The sequence below is a fragment of the Anser anser genome, assembly GCF_964211835.1.
Source record: "Anser anser genome assembly, chromosome: 1".
In the NCBI taxonomy this organism is placed as follows: domain Eukaryota; kingdom Metazoa; phylum Chordata; class Aves; order Anseriformes; family Anatidae; genus Anser; species Anser anser.
The window spans coordinates 46,158,766-46,175,148 of record NC_139720.1 but is presented as its reverse complement, the minus strand read 5'-3'; the positions used below and the strand labels follow the sequence as shown (position 1 = coordinate 46,175,148).

At 35.3% G+C, this 16,383-nt stretch overlaps 1 protein-coding gene across 1 annotated transcript in view; it reads left to right on the top strand.

The window, feature by feature from the left end:
* SCYL2 (SCY1 like pseudokinase 2) overlaps positions 1-16,383 on the top strand; it is a 38,083-nt gene that overhangs the window by 7,022 nt on the left and 14,678 nt on the right. The window contains exons 3-9 of the mRNA XM_083820762.1: positions 6,434-6,591; positions 8,895-9,039; positions 9,601-9,750; positions 10,394-10,615; positions 11,476-11,592; positions 13,178-13,303; positions 14,684-14,860. Of these exons, the coding sequence (XP_083676888.1) occupies positions 6,434-6,591; positions 8,895-9,039; positions 9,601-9,750; positions 10,394-10,615; positions 11,476-11,592; positions 13,178-13,303; positions 14,684-14,860 (1,095 nt within the window). The remainder of the gene's footprint in view (positions 1-6,433; positions 6,592-8,894; positions 9,040-9,600; positions 9,751-10,393; positions 10,616-11,475; positions 11,593-13,177; positions 13,304-14,683; positions 14,861-16,383) is intronic.

Genomic DNA, 16,383 nt, shown 5'->3' with positions numbered 1-16,383 from the left:
GAGGGTATAGAGGGTTACTGAAACTTCCTTTCAGTCTGCCCAGTTGACAGTATATGGAACTTGTTTCCAGTCTGTCATGTTTTTTCAGCTTTGGATGAGCGTTCTGATGGCTGACTTTACAGAAGGTTAGTCCAAGTGTTACTGTATTTGAATCTGTATTGTCTCCATAAATCCTTCCAAACGCCTGTGCGTTTGTATGCCATCCTCGGTCATTAAAAATACAGAGGCAGTTGTATTGCAGAGAATTTTAGCTGGCTGGTGATTTGACATGTAATTACCATTCATTATTAATATTGCCAGTTAGGTAACATCATGTCAGCATAGTTTGATATTGCAGAACGAAGCTGCCCATCAAGACCAACACTGTGTGCTCAATTGCATTGCACTATATCTGTTGTTTAACGTTACATTTTTTTTTCTTTTGCACGTACCTTTAGAGTGTTGCTTGGGCAATGTGGAAGTGGCTGGCTGTCTTTTTTAAAAGTGGTAACAGTCATTTCTGTGAAGTCATGCATGGAGCTACAAGCGCTTAGCTTCTATTTAATTACTTATTTATGTATTTTTACAGCAAATGTATGTTGTGATCTGACAAGCTGGATGTAAGCTTAATCATCCTTCTTGTTGCTTTGTAACAACACAAGTAATAAGTCATTGTAGCCATATAAAAACAGCTATGTTTGGATCACTAGTTTTGCAACAGTAGCTTATCTGAAATGTTTGTTCCCAGAACAAGTGGAAGTCATCTGTCTTACAGAAGTTGATCAGCTGAATTTAAGATTTCAAATGTGTATTAATTCGGTTTCTATTTTAAGTCTGTGACAGTTACAAAATTCCCTATCTTGTGACAGTAGATACGTATGATACTACAGTAGATACATTCTTTTCAGACTTCTACCTGGTTCCTCCCTTTCTGTTTTTCCTGGTTTTCCAAATGCTTACCTTTTTTTAATACATCATGCCTTTTCTTGCTTACTTTCTTGGTGACTGAATGGTAAACTAACAGAAAGTGAGGAAAATACTTACCTGTGTGCATGTATTTGTTTCGTGCTATTTGATAGCTGATTTACTGCTTGTTTAAAATATTTTTCTAGTCTTTCTAGTTAACACCCTTTCTAGTTATACAACATTACATCTTTATATGCTTAGGTTTTTCTGGCATAATGTGGTACTTGTCCTTTTTTCTGTGTAGAAAGAGCAATCAAAGAAAAAGATAGGGTAAGATCGCTTCAGAATGTTCTTGCCAGTTTAATCATAAAAACTAGCAGAATTAAAGAGATAATGGTTTGTACTTCAGGACTGCTACAGTCATGTTTAGCTTTTATTGTGATAGTACTAAATATATTAATGGTAGGTAAATCAGCTGTTTGGTTTTGGCTAATGTACATGCAGTATCTTTAAAATTAAAACTTTTTGTTATTCAAACTATAAAGGTTAATTAATTTCAAAACTGAAATAGTTGTGTTGTATACCTTATGTCTGAAACAAATTGATGGGAAAGCAAGGTAAAATAAAGGCAAACTTTTTTTTAAACGTATGAGTGCATATAAGTAAAAAGGAGAACATGTGAAAGGCAAAACAAAGTTCCTAAAATCAAGCCCTCTACCTTAGAATTCCCTTTGTTTCTATGTTTACAACTTAGCCTTTAACAACATGATCACATTTATTTCCACAAATACATCATTCAGTTCACAGGATAGATGGTGAACTGCAGTTATTCAGTATTGTGTTTTTTCCTTTCCTTATTGTTTTGTGCTTAATCTCTGCCATTATTCCTGTACACTATTCTGTATGTCCTTGGAAGTAGAGTGATGGAGTACTGTAGTACTTGGATGTGTTTTGTATCGTTAACGTCCTTTCTCAAGATGCAATGAAATGGATAGGCACAAGTGTTGCTATTACATTATCATTGTATTTCCACAGCTTTTAGAATCTTTATGTAGAAGTTCTTCGTAGTTGTGTTTGCTTCTTTATTGACACACAAACCCAGTGTGTTTCTGCAGTCTTTGGGTGGCTTGCCTTTCTCTTGGGGGCAAAAGAGGAAAGTATGACATGGCTGACTGGTTGCCTTTTCCTGGTTGGGGGTAGAGGACACCAAGAGCTAGAATTGAAGTGATGGGGCACAAGTTACTAAGAAGCACCAAAAGTTCTTAGTAGGTGCACTGTTTATATTTGTTTCCTTTGGTCATGGCATTTGTTGATGGACATCGGTAATACTTCTTTCTCTTTGCATGAGAACAGGGTAGGACTTGCTTTTAGTTTTGACTCTTCATTACCTGGTTTCTTAAGATCCAGGAATTACTTTTTTTTCCTTTTTTTTTTTAGCAGTTGTATTGGCTGAGATGGTAGCTGGATTTTTGTTTTCTGTTGGCTAATAAGGTGTTTAGTTGAGTAAATGTGGATGCATATTTCAAACTGACAATGTTAGCAAGTCTCCAGAGCTGGTGTGCCTTTATAAGGAATGCAGATCCCACAAGAAGCAGGACTGGAAGTGGACTTTGAGGATGTGTTGGGAGACCTCAAATAGCACCCACACAGTTGCTCACTCAGTGTCCTCAGCAGGACAGGGGAGAAAAATAGGAAGAACAGAAGTGAGAAGAGTTGCAGGTTTCGTAGCTTAATAAGTGTAGAAAAAGGGGAGGGAGCACAAACCAACAGGCAGAGCAAAAGCAATTGTTCACCACTTCCCACAGGCAGACTAATACTCAGCCAGTCCCTGAACAATGGCCACCTTGGAAGACAAACCTCCCCCTACCCCTTGTTCTTCCTCTACATTGTTAATATTGCAGAATGTGACATTATGTGGCATGGAATGTCCCTTTTGTCAGTTTGGATCTGCTGTCCCAGCTGCGTCTCCTCCCAGTCTCTTGCCTACCCCCAGCCCACATGCTGACAGGGCAGAGTGGGAAAATGAGGAAACCTTGAACCCTGTACAAGCTCTGTTCAGCCACAGCCAAAAGGTAGATGTGCTATCAGCACCGTTTCAGCCACAAGTCTGAAACACAGCACCATGTGGGCTGCTATATAGAGAAAATGAACTCCATCTCATCCACACCCAGCACAAATAAAAACCGCCCAAAGAAGCCAGAAAAAGGGAAAAAAAAAAAAAAAAAAAAGGAAATTGGAGCATTTAGTGATTCGTACTACAAGGATACAAAACCTTTACAAATGCAAGTATTGGTGAAAAACAGGTCTTTGGGACAATGGTCAACAGGATTCCCCTGAAATAGGTGAGCACAATCCAAGAACACTGATTTACCCTTTTCTGTTTAGGGTCTAAAAGTGTTACTGGTGAGCTAATGTGATTATAGCCCAATTAAAATATGTCCTATGTCTTGCATGTTGTGGGCAATGCTTACTCCTGTTTGCACAGTTAACACCATTTTTACAAGTTGTATGCAAAATACTTAGAGTGACATTTAATTCCTTGGCAAAGGTATTGTAGAACTGTTTTTTTTTTTTTTTTTCAGTGATTCATGATAAAAATTCTAACAACAGATGATTTCTTTAAGATCTTTATCTCGGCAAGTATTTGCATGGTGCACATCATAGCATACAACTGTGTTAACATCATCACTGAGCGTTACCTTTCTAATACTGCTTTGAAGTGAAGCCCTTTAAGCATGTAGGAGGTGAGAAAGAAGGTGCGGGCTGGCTCGTGTTTGTGAGCAGAATTGTGATCTAAACAGAGATCTCTTGAGTGGCTATCTACAGCTCTATGTACTTGTCTGTTCTTCCTGGCTCAGGTGGTGGAGCTATCAGTACACTGCTGAGACAAGAGCATGCTGAACAAGGTGTGTTTACTTTCTGTCACGTAATGAATGGAAGTTTTTGTAATTAAAGATAAAGGCTGTTTTGCCCCTAATTTCATAGAATATCCTGAGTTGGAAGGGACCCTCAAGGATCATCGAGTCCAATTCCTGGCACCATACAGGTCTACCCAAAAATTCAGACCATATGACTAAAAGCATAGTACAAATGTTTCTTAAATTATTTTTTTTTCACTTTTTTTAAAGCAGTTGTATTTTTGAATATATTTTATTCTCTTTTATGCTGAATTTATTTTCATATCATAAAGTTGGAATTACGATGCAACTGAAGAACTAAATAACAAGTCGTCATTTGCAGAAGGAAGTTTCTCTTCTTTTAAGCCTATGAAGTAAAAAATACAATTGGAAGTTTTCCTAGGTCTTTCTGTGGAAAGAATTACTAACTTTACATAAACCTTTGCAGTTTCAAGTTTCCATGAAAGGAGTTATATCACCAGCAAATGGAACCTCTATCAGCTACAGTCAGTAGCCCTCCTTCCTTTTTAGGGTTGAATATCAGGTGTTGTAAAATAGAAAAGGAAGAACAAAAATGATGTGTTCATAGTCAAAATCTGACAGGGTTATTTGTCTTATGCAGTGCAAAATTCTGAATGCTTTTAAGTGCTTCCAGGTATATTATATCATTTCAGTAATTTTTGTAACTTGAGTATGTTCCGCAGTCTCTCTGGTCTCTCTATAGACTCAGCTCTTCTGTCATTTTTCTGCACGATACTTGGTGACTTATGGGTGTGAAGATACTATGTTGTTGATGCTTGCATATGAAATTGGTGTAGGTTATAGAATTGAATATCTCCCATTTCAGAATGCTGTATTTTGAATTATTAATACCAGAACACATTGAACATTTTAGGGGACATGGGTAGTCCATGGGCAGCATGGTGATTTTCTTCTGGTATCAGATGTGTTACATGAAAGGAAGGTATTGAAAGAATGTTGCCACACAGCTCAAATTGTTTTGATTCTTGAAACTTCATAATGATGTTTTAAAAAAAAAAAAAAAGGCATTTGTACCTACAAAGTCAACGTGACAGCAACTAGAATACCGGAATTTCATATGCATATAAGTATTTGAGCTAATTTTGAACATGTAAATATTCTGTCAAACTTCAAATCATGCAGGATTGCAGCAAGCACCAACAGGACTTATAGCCATCATAAAATATTCAAAATATGGCTGATGTCCCATGCTTTCTGATTTAAATATTCACTATCTGATATTGTTGACTTGTTGAAAACAGAAATGTTTTCAGAACTGCGATATTAGTTGGAGATTTTGTTATTGGTCACTTTACTGCTCAAACCATTAATATGCTGTACTGGAACATGTGTTTCTTTTGAATTGTGAGTAAAAAGTATGTCTGCCATCCCCTGTGATTGGTTCTTCCCTGTGTTATGTCAATGTTACTGTTCGACTCATCCCACTTGGGGCTGGAACAGGGAGAGGAGATGGACAGAATCAGGAAACGCGTGCTTAGTTGAGTTAGTTATAGGCATTCACCTGCTAGCAGTTTAATGAAACAGGCACCAGATAAAAAATATAAACTTATTTTTGTGTATTGGACTGATTTATTTATTTATGTTAGTCTATTGCTAGAGGTCATCTTTTTTTAATGAATAATGTAACTGTTCCTGAAGATTTTAGTTAAAATAATGGATATAAAATGTGCAATACTAGAGCATATGTTTCCTCTTGGAACTAAAACTGTGTTTTCATATTATTTTCTACTGTTTTTTAACTTTATTATTCATCATGACACTGTTGTAGGATATAAAAAGGCTTCAGTTTTGTTTCATGATAAAATTTTTTAATTCCTTTTTTCTTCAATTGATTTATTTCTGTTTAATGGCCTCCATAGTGGAGATGTAGTCTCCACTAAAAAATTTTTTTTATTTCACATCCAATTATGTAATTTTGAAGTTTCATATAAATTCCTTAATTTTCTCCTTTTCCATTTGCAGAGGTTGGTTGGAAGAACTCTTTCCTCTATTTTAAAATCTATTGCATTTCTGGCGTTTCATTTCACATGTGAAATGTAAAAAAAATTCCAAATGTGTTATCTTGTGAATGGTCAGGTTAAGTGATTACTCAGATATTCTGTCACCATAAATTCTCTCTCATGAAAATCTAATTTAATATAAAACATATTGGTTTGGAACATAACACTGAGACAGGGTGTAGTTTAATAAAGTACCACTTGATATATTTAATGCCGAATGAATGCATATCCTCAGAATATTTTATTTGTTCATAGTTAATGTAAATGCTTCCGTCTACTTAAAATCAAGCAATTGTCTGTCTTGTGTATCCATTGCTTGGTCATTCTATAGGTAGACGTTATAGTTTATGCATTACTGTTTGTAAGGTTGGGAGCAGTAGCACAATAATCTTAAAATATATATTCCAGAGGTTATATGCAAACACAATGATTATGACTAGGATAGAGTAAGTAGATAAACATTGATATATACGTAGATACACATTGAAATACTTCTTGCATTGGTAGCATTGAACTGTTGATTTAAAAAATGTGTGCACATGTAATTGTGTATAGGCTTTGTTTTTTGGATGTGTTATATACTGAAAGATTTTTGTTGCTTATTTCTAGGAAGTGGCTGTTTTTGTATTTGATAAGAAGCTAATAGACAAGTACCAAAAATTTGAAAAGGATCAGATTATTGATTCTTTAAAACGAGGTGTTCAGCAGCTAACCAGACTTCGACACCCTCGACTGCTTACTGTTCAACATCCATTGGAAGAATCCAGGTAACCTGTAGTAAAGTTTAGAACAGACTTTCTTAGTTATTGTTTTATTGAATAAAAAAATACCTGGAGCATTCAGCATGTACATCTGATGTATATATTTATATACATCTGAATATATTTACTCATGTGAGAATGGTATTCTGCCCACCCTCAGATCTTTTTTCACCAAGTCGTAGGATGCATCCCTGTTGTAAATCTAATTGATAATCTATTGTGTGATCTTAGGTGTAACTACACATGACCCTTACAGCAAGAATATGTGGTAGTTCAATTAATTTCACTTTTAAAGAAGTCTCTTATATTCGTTTTCCTTCAAAAGGTTGTTCATTCACTTGTTCCATTTATGAGATACTTCATGCATGGGAGATTGGAGACTTTGGGTGAACTGTATCCATTGTGGCCGCATGTGTTTATAAGATCCTCATTTGGCGTTTGAGGGAGACAAAATTTGGTGCATTTTTGTAGTGCTTATTGGATTTATGTGTGATTGGTCGCTAGGCACAGTAATGGGTTAGTCTTACACATTTATTATTCAACTGTAGTGATAACAGCACACTAAAATCTGACAAATAAAATGAAGGTTTTGTGTTAAAATAGAAAGCTGATCCTACTGGGGAAGGTCATGAGGGTTTTCAACTTTTTATTGTCACTCTGAATGTCATCTTAATGTTATTCAGGGAACAGTTAAAGAAGCTGCACTGTACAGCAGACATCAGCCCTTGCAGTGTTCAGTTCCTTTAATTAGATTTGCCCATCCTTCCGTTTCTCTGTCTTGGGTCCTTATTTAATTAACTCCTAAAGTTTTTAAAAAAAATAAATAAACAAAAGCCTTTTATTATGCCCTCAAAACAACAGCAACCAGAGTTTGTATGTTGTGAAAAACACAGAATAACCATTTCCTAGGTATTTTTTATCATCTATGCCTTAACTATAACTAAATGTATAAGTTCCATGGTAAAGCTGAAATTGAATTAAAAATGAAGAACTTTGTCTTTCTGTGCTCTGATTCTTCCTTGTGATTACTCCCGAATGAGTTTGTAGCCCTAGTTGTGTTAATAGAAGTGGAGGGGATGCTCTCAACAGAATGGTGATGAGGGTTCAGTCAGGGTAGCTGAGGCTTATGAATCAGGGAATTTTAATTTTCATTTTTTTCCCTTCAGAAAGGCAGCAGGAAAGACTTAAGTCACTAAATCTGGATGAGTAGTAAGAGTCTTGCATGTTTCATCAGTCTTATTTTACAAAGAGCAAGCATGTTAATCTGTTGAGATACAGAAAAGCTTTGTTGTAGATTCATGCTGAGACATTGTGTCTTCTGTGTTATTTTTAAGGAATAAACAAAAAGTTAGGTTAGTCTTCTTGCCTATAATTTTATTATTCAGAAATATATCTTCATTAGTGGTACTCAGCCTCGTTTTCTATGTTGATACTGATGCAATGTTTTAGTGTTCTCATGAAATATTCCTTCTTAGACCGACAATGTGCACTACCATCTACAATGTGCTTTCTCCAATAAAAAAAATCAGGACTTCAACATTTGAAATTTGGAAGCAAAGTGTTACAACTAGTCTACTTTATGTGTGGAAACTTGCTTCATCTATGCTTTTTAGATACCGCTAATACAAAGATCCATAAACAAGACCTTCAGTTGTTCACGAAGAAAGCAGTAGAACAAATAATTAGGAAAGCAGTCACTTTGCAGGCAAAGTGCAGGTCATATAACAAGCATATTTGTGTGTACTTGTTTTATATTACTTTGCAAAGTAAAAGAATATTCAGATGCTACCTTACATGTTGTTACTTTTGCTTCTGATTACAGTTTGACTACATTAAGCATTGCTTCAGTTGGGGGCATGCCAGTTTTAGGCACAGCTAACAGCCTGATTTTACAAGGTTTAACAATAGCAAGAATTATTCATTTGATTTTTCTTGAGTCAGGACAAGAAAAGTACCTATTTAAAAAAAAAAAAACTTTTTATGAAGCTCTGTGTGCATCATCGGTGATGTTAACAGAATAACCTCATCGGAGTGTTATCAGAATAGAATAACTTAAGCTGATTTATATATTTTCATAAGATTATTTTTTTAAATTTTAAGTTTTTATATATGTGTAAATATATATAAAACTTCTAATATAAATGCTTACAGTGATTCAAAACCTGAAATAAAACATGTTTTTAGGTTAATACCAAGTCTGATAATGCGTGATATGATGTCTGTATTGTTCTTTGTTTGCAGTCAAGAGTTCTATTACATTTATTTACAAGAAACTTTTTTTTGTTGTTTTTCTGTTGTTTTCTCTATAGAGACTGCTTGGCATTTTGTACAGAACCAGTGTGTGCAAGTTTAGCTAATGTTCTTGGCAGCTGGGACAATCTACCTTCTCCTTTACCATCTGACATTAAAGAATACAAACTTTATGATGTGGAGACCAAATATGGCTTGCTTCAGGTATGGCAATTTTGCATTTAAAAATTTCTTATGCATTTAGTATTAATCATCATTTTACAAAGTTTACGTTGTCTGTGTATAGTAAATCAAATAATTGCGAAGTGAGAGATGATAGTGGCCTGATCACTATAAGTTTAAGAGAGGATGAATACTAGATGCTCTATAAGTTGCTGCTATTTTTGCTTATTCTGACATGGAAAATAAGAAACGAAATGAATCTTTTATATTCTATATAAATGTTTGTACTAGAGGTGTCATTCGTGAATCTTTACTTTCTGTGGAGGGACAATAGCTTTCAGGTTTTTATTTGGTGAAAATTTTGTTCAACATTGATAGTTCATCAATGTTAGTAATTTCATCTGCTGCTTACCTATCTGTATTTAATTTCCTTCGTACATAATTTTTAAAACATAGTCTAAAGTCAGTGGTAAAAAATTCCTTTGTTAACATCAATATAACCATGACCACAAGAAATAAGGTTGTAGACATGACAGAAATTTTATAAATGTTGTACAGCATATCTAGGGAAATATTTAACCTGAAATAATCTTTTATTAACAGGTTTCTGAAGGCTTGTCCTTTTTGCATAGCAGTGTTAAAATGGTCCATGGAAATGTTACTCCTGAAAATATAATTTTGAATAAGAGTGGAGCATGGAAAATTACAGGCTTCGATTTTTGTATCCAATCAACAAATCCATCTGAACAGGAGGTAATAGATCTTCAGATAGATTTTCATTATTAAATTTCAAATTCAGATTTCTATCTGAAACCAGGTTCTTGAGCTTGCATTTTAATACAGAATCATTTATTTAATGTTCACCTCTATTTTGTTGGCAGAAAGTTTGAACATACGGTACAGGCTTGAACATATGGTACAGGTCTGGACTGATGCCTTTGGTCATCAGAGAGAAAGAGGCCAACTTGGCTCAGTAGACTCAGAATAGGCTAGTGATGGTCTCAGACCAGCTGAAAGTGCCTGTGGCACTTCTGCTCACCTGCAGAATGTACAGGAGAATGCTCACCTGTAGGCATGTGCCCAAATAGTTTAGTCTATAACATCCATTCTGTGCTTGCTATCTCCTGAAATGAATTCCTATCATAGTTTGTTTCCCTCTTTACAGCAGTGCTATCACATTCACATTACTGTTACTAATTCTAATGTTCAGACTTAACCGCGAGCTGATCACTTGAAGTTACAGACATAGATTCTTAATAGTTTTGCCTTACTCCATTTCTGTTTCATGCATAATTGAATTTGAGTGGATTAGTTTTTCTTTTTTTGCTGCTCGAGTTTCCTATTTAAATTCTATAAAAATCCGTAATAAATGTACTTTTTTTTATTTCTCTCGTAGCCAAAGTTCCCTTGTAAGGAATGGGATCCAAACTTGCCATCCTTGTGTCTTCCAAATCCTGAATATCTGGCACCAGAATACATTCTTTCTGTGAGCTGTGAGACAGCCAGTGATATGTACTCCCTAGGAGCTGTTATGTATGCAGTGTTTAATAAAGGGAAACCAATTTTTGAGGTCAACAAGCAGGATATTTATAAAAGTTTTAGTAGACAACTCGATCAGGTATTCTATTTATAAATATTATACATTGATTTTCATATTTGAAAAGTGACTGTTTTACAGCAGATTTAAATATCTTAGACGCGATACCAGTGCTCCACCACAACCAATCCAGTAATGTTATCTTACTTTGCATGCTGTCTTTACAATAAGGAAAAAAAATCCTGGTAAAATATGGAAAATTAAAATATGTGTAGAGGAAGTTACGTGTACCAACTTTATGAACTACAAAGTTTGTTTTTCAGCTGTTTGCTCTGTAACCATGTTGAATGCTGGTCTTGTAGGATAAATGCTTTACCTGTCAGGGTGAACAGTGTTTTAACAGAAAGCAATGAATGACCAGTGTAGGACTGGTGAAGATTGCCGAGTTCAGAGTGACTTGATCAATTGGTGTCCATTTAATTACCAGCTATTTTACATTCTCTGTGGGCTATGAACATTAACAGAAGACAGTCAATTGGAACAGCTGGCATAATGTACATTCATGTGCAAATTTCCTTTGTATCTTCTTTGGGTGCCCGTTGTTTTAATATTATGTAATGTATTTTAATATGTCTAAACAAGACTTCAGATAATAATGTGTACCTCTTTAAAAATACTGCTTTTGTGTTTTCTAATAACCTGAACACAATTAGAAGTTGGGAACAGGGGGATGTGACCTGACACAGGTAGGCTATTGGGAAATGGAAAGAAAACCGAGGTATCAGAAGCAAATGGGTTGTGAAAGGGGAGGAGGGAGGGATATCAAAGGTGTGGGTAGAGAAACCACCAAGAGGATAAAGTATAGTCCTAATGTATATTGGAAATAGTCATATGCAGGATTTCCTGACTTCATGGTGCATGTGCTTTAATTACTTGTGCAGCTGAGCCGTTTAAGCTCCAGTAATCTTCAGAATATACCAGAGGAGGTGCGTGAACATGTAAAGCTACTCTTAAATGTAGCTCCAGCAGTCAGACCAGATGCAGATCAAATGACTAAGGTCAGTTCGTGGAAACTACAGTGGCTATAGGAAAGAGGGAAAATAGTGTTTGACTTGTAGAAACAATAAAGCTATTTTAAAGTTTTTCTTCTTGTTAATCTTTTGGTTGAAATGTTAAATGTTTTTGAATTACTTGGGAAATAGTAGTGTTAGCTGGTGCCTAAAGTTGTCCTTACTCTAACCTTTGTTAGTATGAAAGAAGTGTATGCTGAAACAGAATTTAAAATAATCATTCAGTGCAACAGTATTTTGTTACTTTCCAATACAGTATTTTCTATGATACATTTTATTAAATTCAGTCTTTCAAAATGTACTGGAAGGATTTTAAAGCCATGAAGTGACAAAGAGCACTGAATTTCAGGATTAACTTTTGGCTTATGATTTTTGTGTATTATCATGTAGTTCCAACCCCCCAGCCATGAGCAGGGACACATTCCACTAGATCAGGTTGCTCAAAGCCCCCCACCCGACCTGGCCTTGAACACTTCCAGGTATGGGGCATCCACAGCTTCTCTGGGCAACCTGTGCCAGTGCCTCACCACCCTCTGAGTGAAGAATTTCTTCCTATTATCTAATCTAAATCTACCTTTTTCAGTTTAAAGCCGTTACCCGTGGGCCTATCACTACATGCCCTTGCAAAAAGTCCCTCTCCATCTTTCTTGTAGGCCCCCTTTAGGTACTGGAAGGCTGCTTTAAGGTCTTCCTAAAGCTAATGTGGAGCTTTACATGGGCCTTGCTATTTTAAATGAGGTTAAGGTAACCTATGCACAGTGCCACGATCCTGTACTTAAGACTCCTTTTGGTATGTGATTTAGAATATAGAATTTAAGTCTACGCTTCAGACTAGCTTGAATTCTATGCAGATTTATTTTTTTCTTTATTGCCCTACTCCTATGAGCTTCTCTTTCTGCCTGATGGCAGAAATTCTTTATATGATTTTATATCCTTTCAATTGGCATACATTTTTCAAGTGAAAACAGTTGTCTAAATGGTCTGAGAGACACTCTCTAAGCATGACAAGACCATGAAGTTTGATATATCCCTCCCTGAAACAGAACGAGCAGAAAGGAGGACTCTTAACCATACAAGTTTTCAAATGCAGAACATCCCATTCCAGTCTGTGTAGGTCTGGGATAGACACCCTTCTATTCTTTTCATTCAACTGCCAACCAAAAGCTGAATATTCAGGGATGGATTTTAGATTTAACAAAAATAAATAAATCCTGTCCTCATTATGCATTTGCGTCAGTCTTTCATGAATGATGTTCTGTTAGTATTAAAGTTTTTTTCCTTTTTTGTAGACAAATTATTATTTCATATACAAAGTTAATTTATGTAAACATGATGTGCGTTATTGTGTACTATAAAATGCTAGGAAAATTGTCTCAATCAACCTTTATCTGTGAATGTTACAGTACTTAGTATGTAAAAATTTACTTTTCTAATCGTTAATTGCAGCTACTTCGTTGTAAAGGTTGTTTACTGTGATGCATTGAGAAGGTAAAAATATGATTGTGTATGGAATCTTTGTAGTATTATCAATATTGTATCCCTCCAGATCATAAACTTTTTCTCTTATTTTTAGATACCATTCTTTGATGACGTAGGAGCAGTGACACTTCAGTATTTTGATTCATTATTTCAAAGGGATAACCTTCAGAAATCACAGTTTTTTAAAGGGCTACCAAAGGTTCTGCCAAAGCTGCCTAAGGTATGTCTGTATGATTTCTTGAAATAGTTTAAAAATACGTAGTAGTGTACCATAATGGACTGCCGTGAGGTTGTCAGAATAGAGCAGTAGGAAAAAAGAGGAGATTGGAAAATAATTTGTGGAAATTTTTTTCAACTATCAATAAATTTGGGAACAGGAAATGGCAAATTGTGCTATATAGCATGTGTAAGGAATCGTTGGTTGCATGTCCTGTTGTAGTTCATCCCACTTTGAAAGGACATTATCTTCTCCCCTGTTATAAGGCTTTCCCTTTGTTTCCAGGTGCTGTCATAGCTATTTGAAGTTATCTTGCCATGTTTTCTCCCAATTTGTATGTAGGATTGCTTCAGCGTCTTTATGGCACTTTAATGTTGAAGGATGTAAAGCTTCCTTCCCTCAACAGACTAAATGCTTTGCTGTACTAGCAGTACCCAGAACTCTCAAAGGGTCTGTCATTCCACTTCTCTCCTCTGTAGTGCTAGACACTGTCTAGACTGACTCCTTTTCTTTTTGTGGTATTCTCAAATTTATGTAAGACATAATGCATAAATGATGGAAAAGTAGTTTAATACATAATAGAATAGCTGAACTTCTCAACCATCGTGTTACATTTCTTTATTTTTAATTGAATTCAATTTTGAACTACACAGTGCAAAATTCAGACTTCATATTTAACGCTATCTTCTTTTTAATTTAGCTTTTCCCTTTGATCAAAAATTGTTGACATTTTGAATTTGGGCATAGATAGGGCGTAGATAAGATAACCACATTGTCTTTAGTGCATTCACTTTTTTTCTGTCTTAAAAACAAATTATGGAGAGGGACTGTGCCCTCGAGCTGCGTATTTCTCTTTATTGATTTTAAAAGCATTTAAGCTTGCCTAACTCTGCAGTAGACCTCCACATTGTAATTGTCCGTATTTTGTCAGCTGAATCCTGCTTGTAGTGGGAATGTACTTGGAGTCTATGGGGCAGTATAGTAGCTTCGTATGTTCAGAAAAAAGTGAGTGATGGGGTAGTGAAAAACTGATATATAAATCTTCTGGTGGTAAAAGTTTTTATTTTTTTTCTAAACCAAGTATGTAGAATGAGTTTTCATAATTCATATAAGTGATTTAAAGTCCTGTTTTCTGTACGTTTAATAGCTTTTTATTGTCCTTCATAGGTTGTAGTCTCCAATTGTGTCTTGAGTGCAAACAGAAAAGTAATGAAAGTAGCACAGTTTAAATTAGCTTAACTATACTGTGAAAATATTTTCAAAATTGAAAATTGTCTTTTTGGGAGTTGGGGGGGGGATTAATATCAGGTTAATACAAAAGCTGTTGAAATGGCACAATAGCAGCATGTTATAACTTGATGTATGATTGTTTTTATCTCTCAGCGTGTTATAATTCAGCGAATTTTGCCTTGCTTGACCTCTGAGTTTGTGAATCCTGATATGGTACCCTTTGTTTTGCCCAATGTTCTACTAATTGCTGAGGAATGCACCAAAGAGGAATATATCAGGCTCATTCTGCCTGATCTTGGTCCTGTTTTTAAGCAGCAAGAACCAATCCAGGTATGTTACAGTTGTTTCGATTACGGTTCAGATTACAGATTTTCTCTTCAGTGCTTCTTCTCTGAAAAATGACTGTTCTAGTTCTCTTCTCTTACCTTCACACAGGTTGCCCAACCTGCTCTGTAATTGTCCAGACAGTCAGCCTTGATTCATACAAAACAGATTTTTTCAGAAAATTTACCTTTGCTCCTGCCTTTTTATTTGGGTTTTCTGAAGGTATATTTGCATTTATACATGAGATTAGATTAGTATAAAGGAAACATTCAGTTTTCTACTCAACTCTTACCTTCAGTTGGTTGTAGAAGGTATATTTTAAATCATTATATCACTATTATGGCTGATCTCCACCATGTTGTACAGTACAATATTTGCACATATTCTGCTGGTAACTGAACCTATGTTTTTTTTGCTCGTGTCTGGATCTTTAACACTGGAATCTTGGGGTGGAAAAGTTCAAACTTTGACGCTCTCTTAAACTCTCTTAAACTGCTGTTTACTTATGATAATAAATCATTTATTTGGGGGCTGTGCACAGATTTGCAAACTTTTTCCATCTTACTCGACAAATGTACTGCGACAGTGCAAGTAAAATATATTTTTTAATTATTGTTTATATGCATAAAAGTAGTAAGTTATAATTACTGTAAAGGAGCAGAAGATTTGCATCCTTTTTTCAACTCTATGTATGACGATTTTTGAGAATTTTGTTGCTATATTAGGCATCACACCTCAACAGATAAGAGGTAGCTATGCATTCCTTCTAGCTCACCTTGCTTTAATGCTGGCTGCTGTTATTTCTCTGCAAAGCACTAAAAGGCTTTAAACGTAGGAAAGAACAAGTAGATGTTTTATTTCTGTGAAAACCACATTGGAGAACTCCCATTATTCTGTGGAGGGGAGAAAGGGTACAGCTGTATTACCTCAGAATAGCTCAGAAAATTAGAATTTCTTAGTGTCCTTTTTCTTTGGTACATTGTGTTTTTTTGTTTTGTCTTGAAAAAACTAAATGTCTAATTGACAGGAAGCTAATAAATGTTTCATTTCTACTGTTTCATCCTAAAAGATTACATTGTGTTTTTCTACCTTTAACGTCAGATATGTGAGGCATCCTCTCTGCAAAAAGTTTGTCTCAAGGTTATATCTGGAGCACAATGGGTTTTATTTTTATACATTGATATTTTTAATGTGCACTGTGTACTAGATGACTCATTTCACTTTTATTTCTATGGACTTTAAAGTTTGAGAAAGTTTTTCTAAGACGACTAGGACAGGTTTTCAAAGTCAATATACCATGAATTTGGGGCAAAAAAAAAGTTTGTGGTCCCAGAGAACAGAATTCCAGGTCTGATTGGCAACATCATGTCTGTGCAAGGCACAAACTTAGAGTTCCTGTGTTGTTGTTTTTTGTTTTTTTTTTTTTTTTAAACTAATGGGGAGGGTCTGTAAGTGTTTCTTCCAAACACCCTCTCAGGATGTTTTAGATCTGTTTGAAGCTTGTTGCTTGGCTTTTGCAGAACACTTGA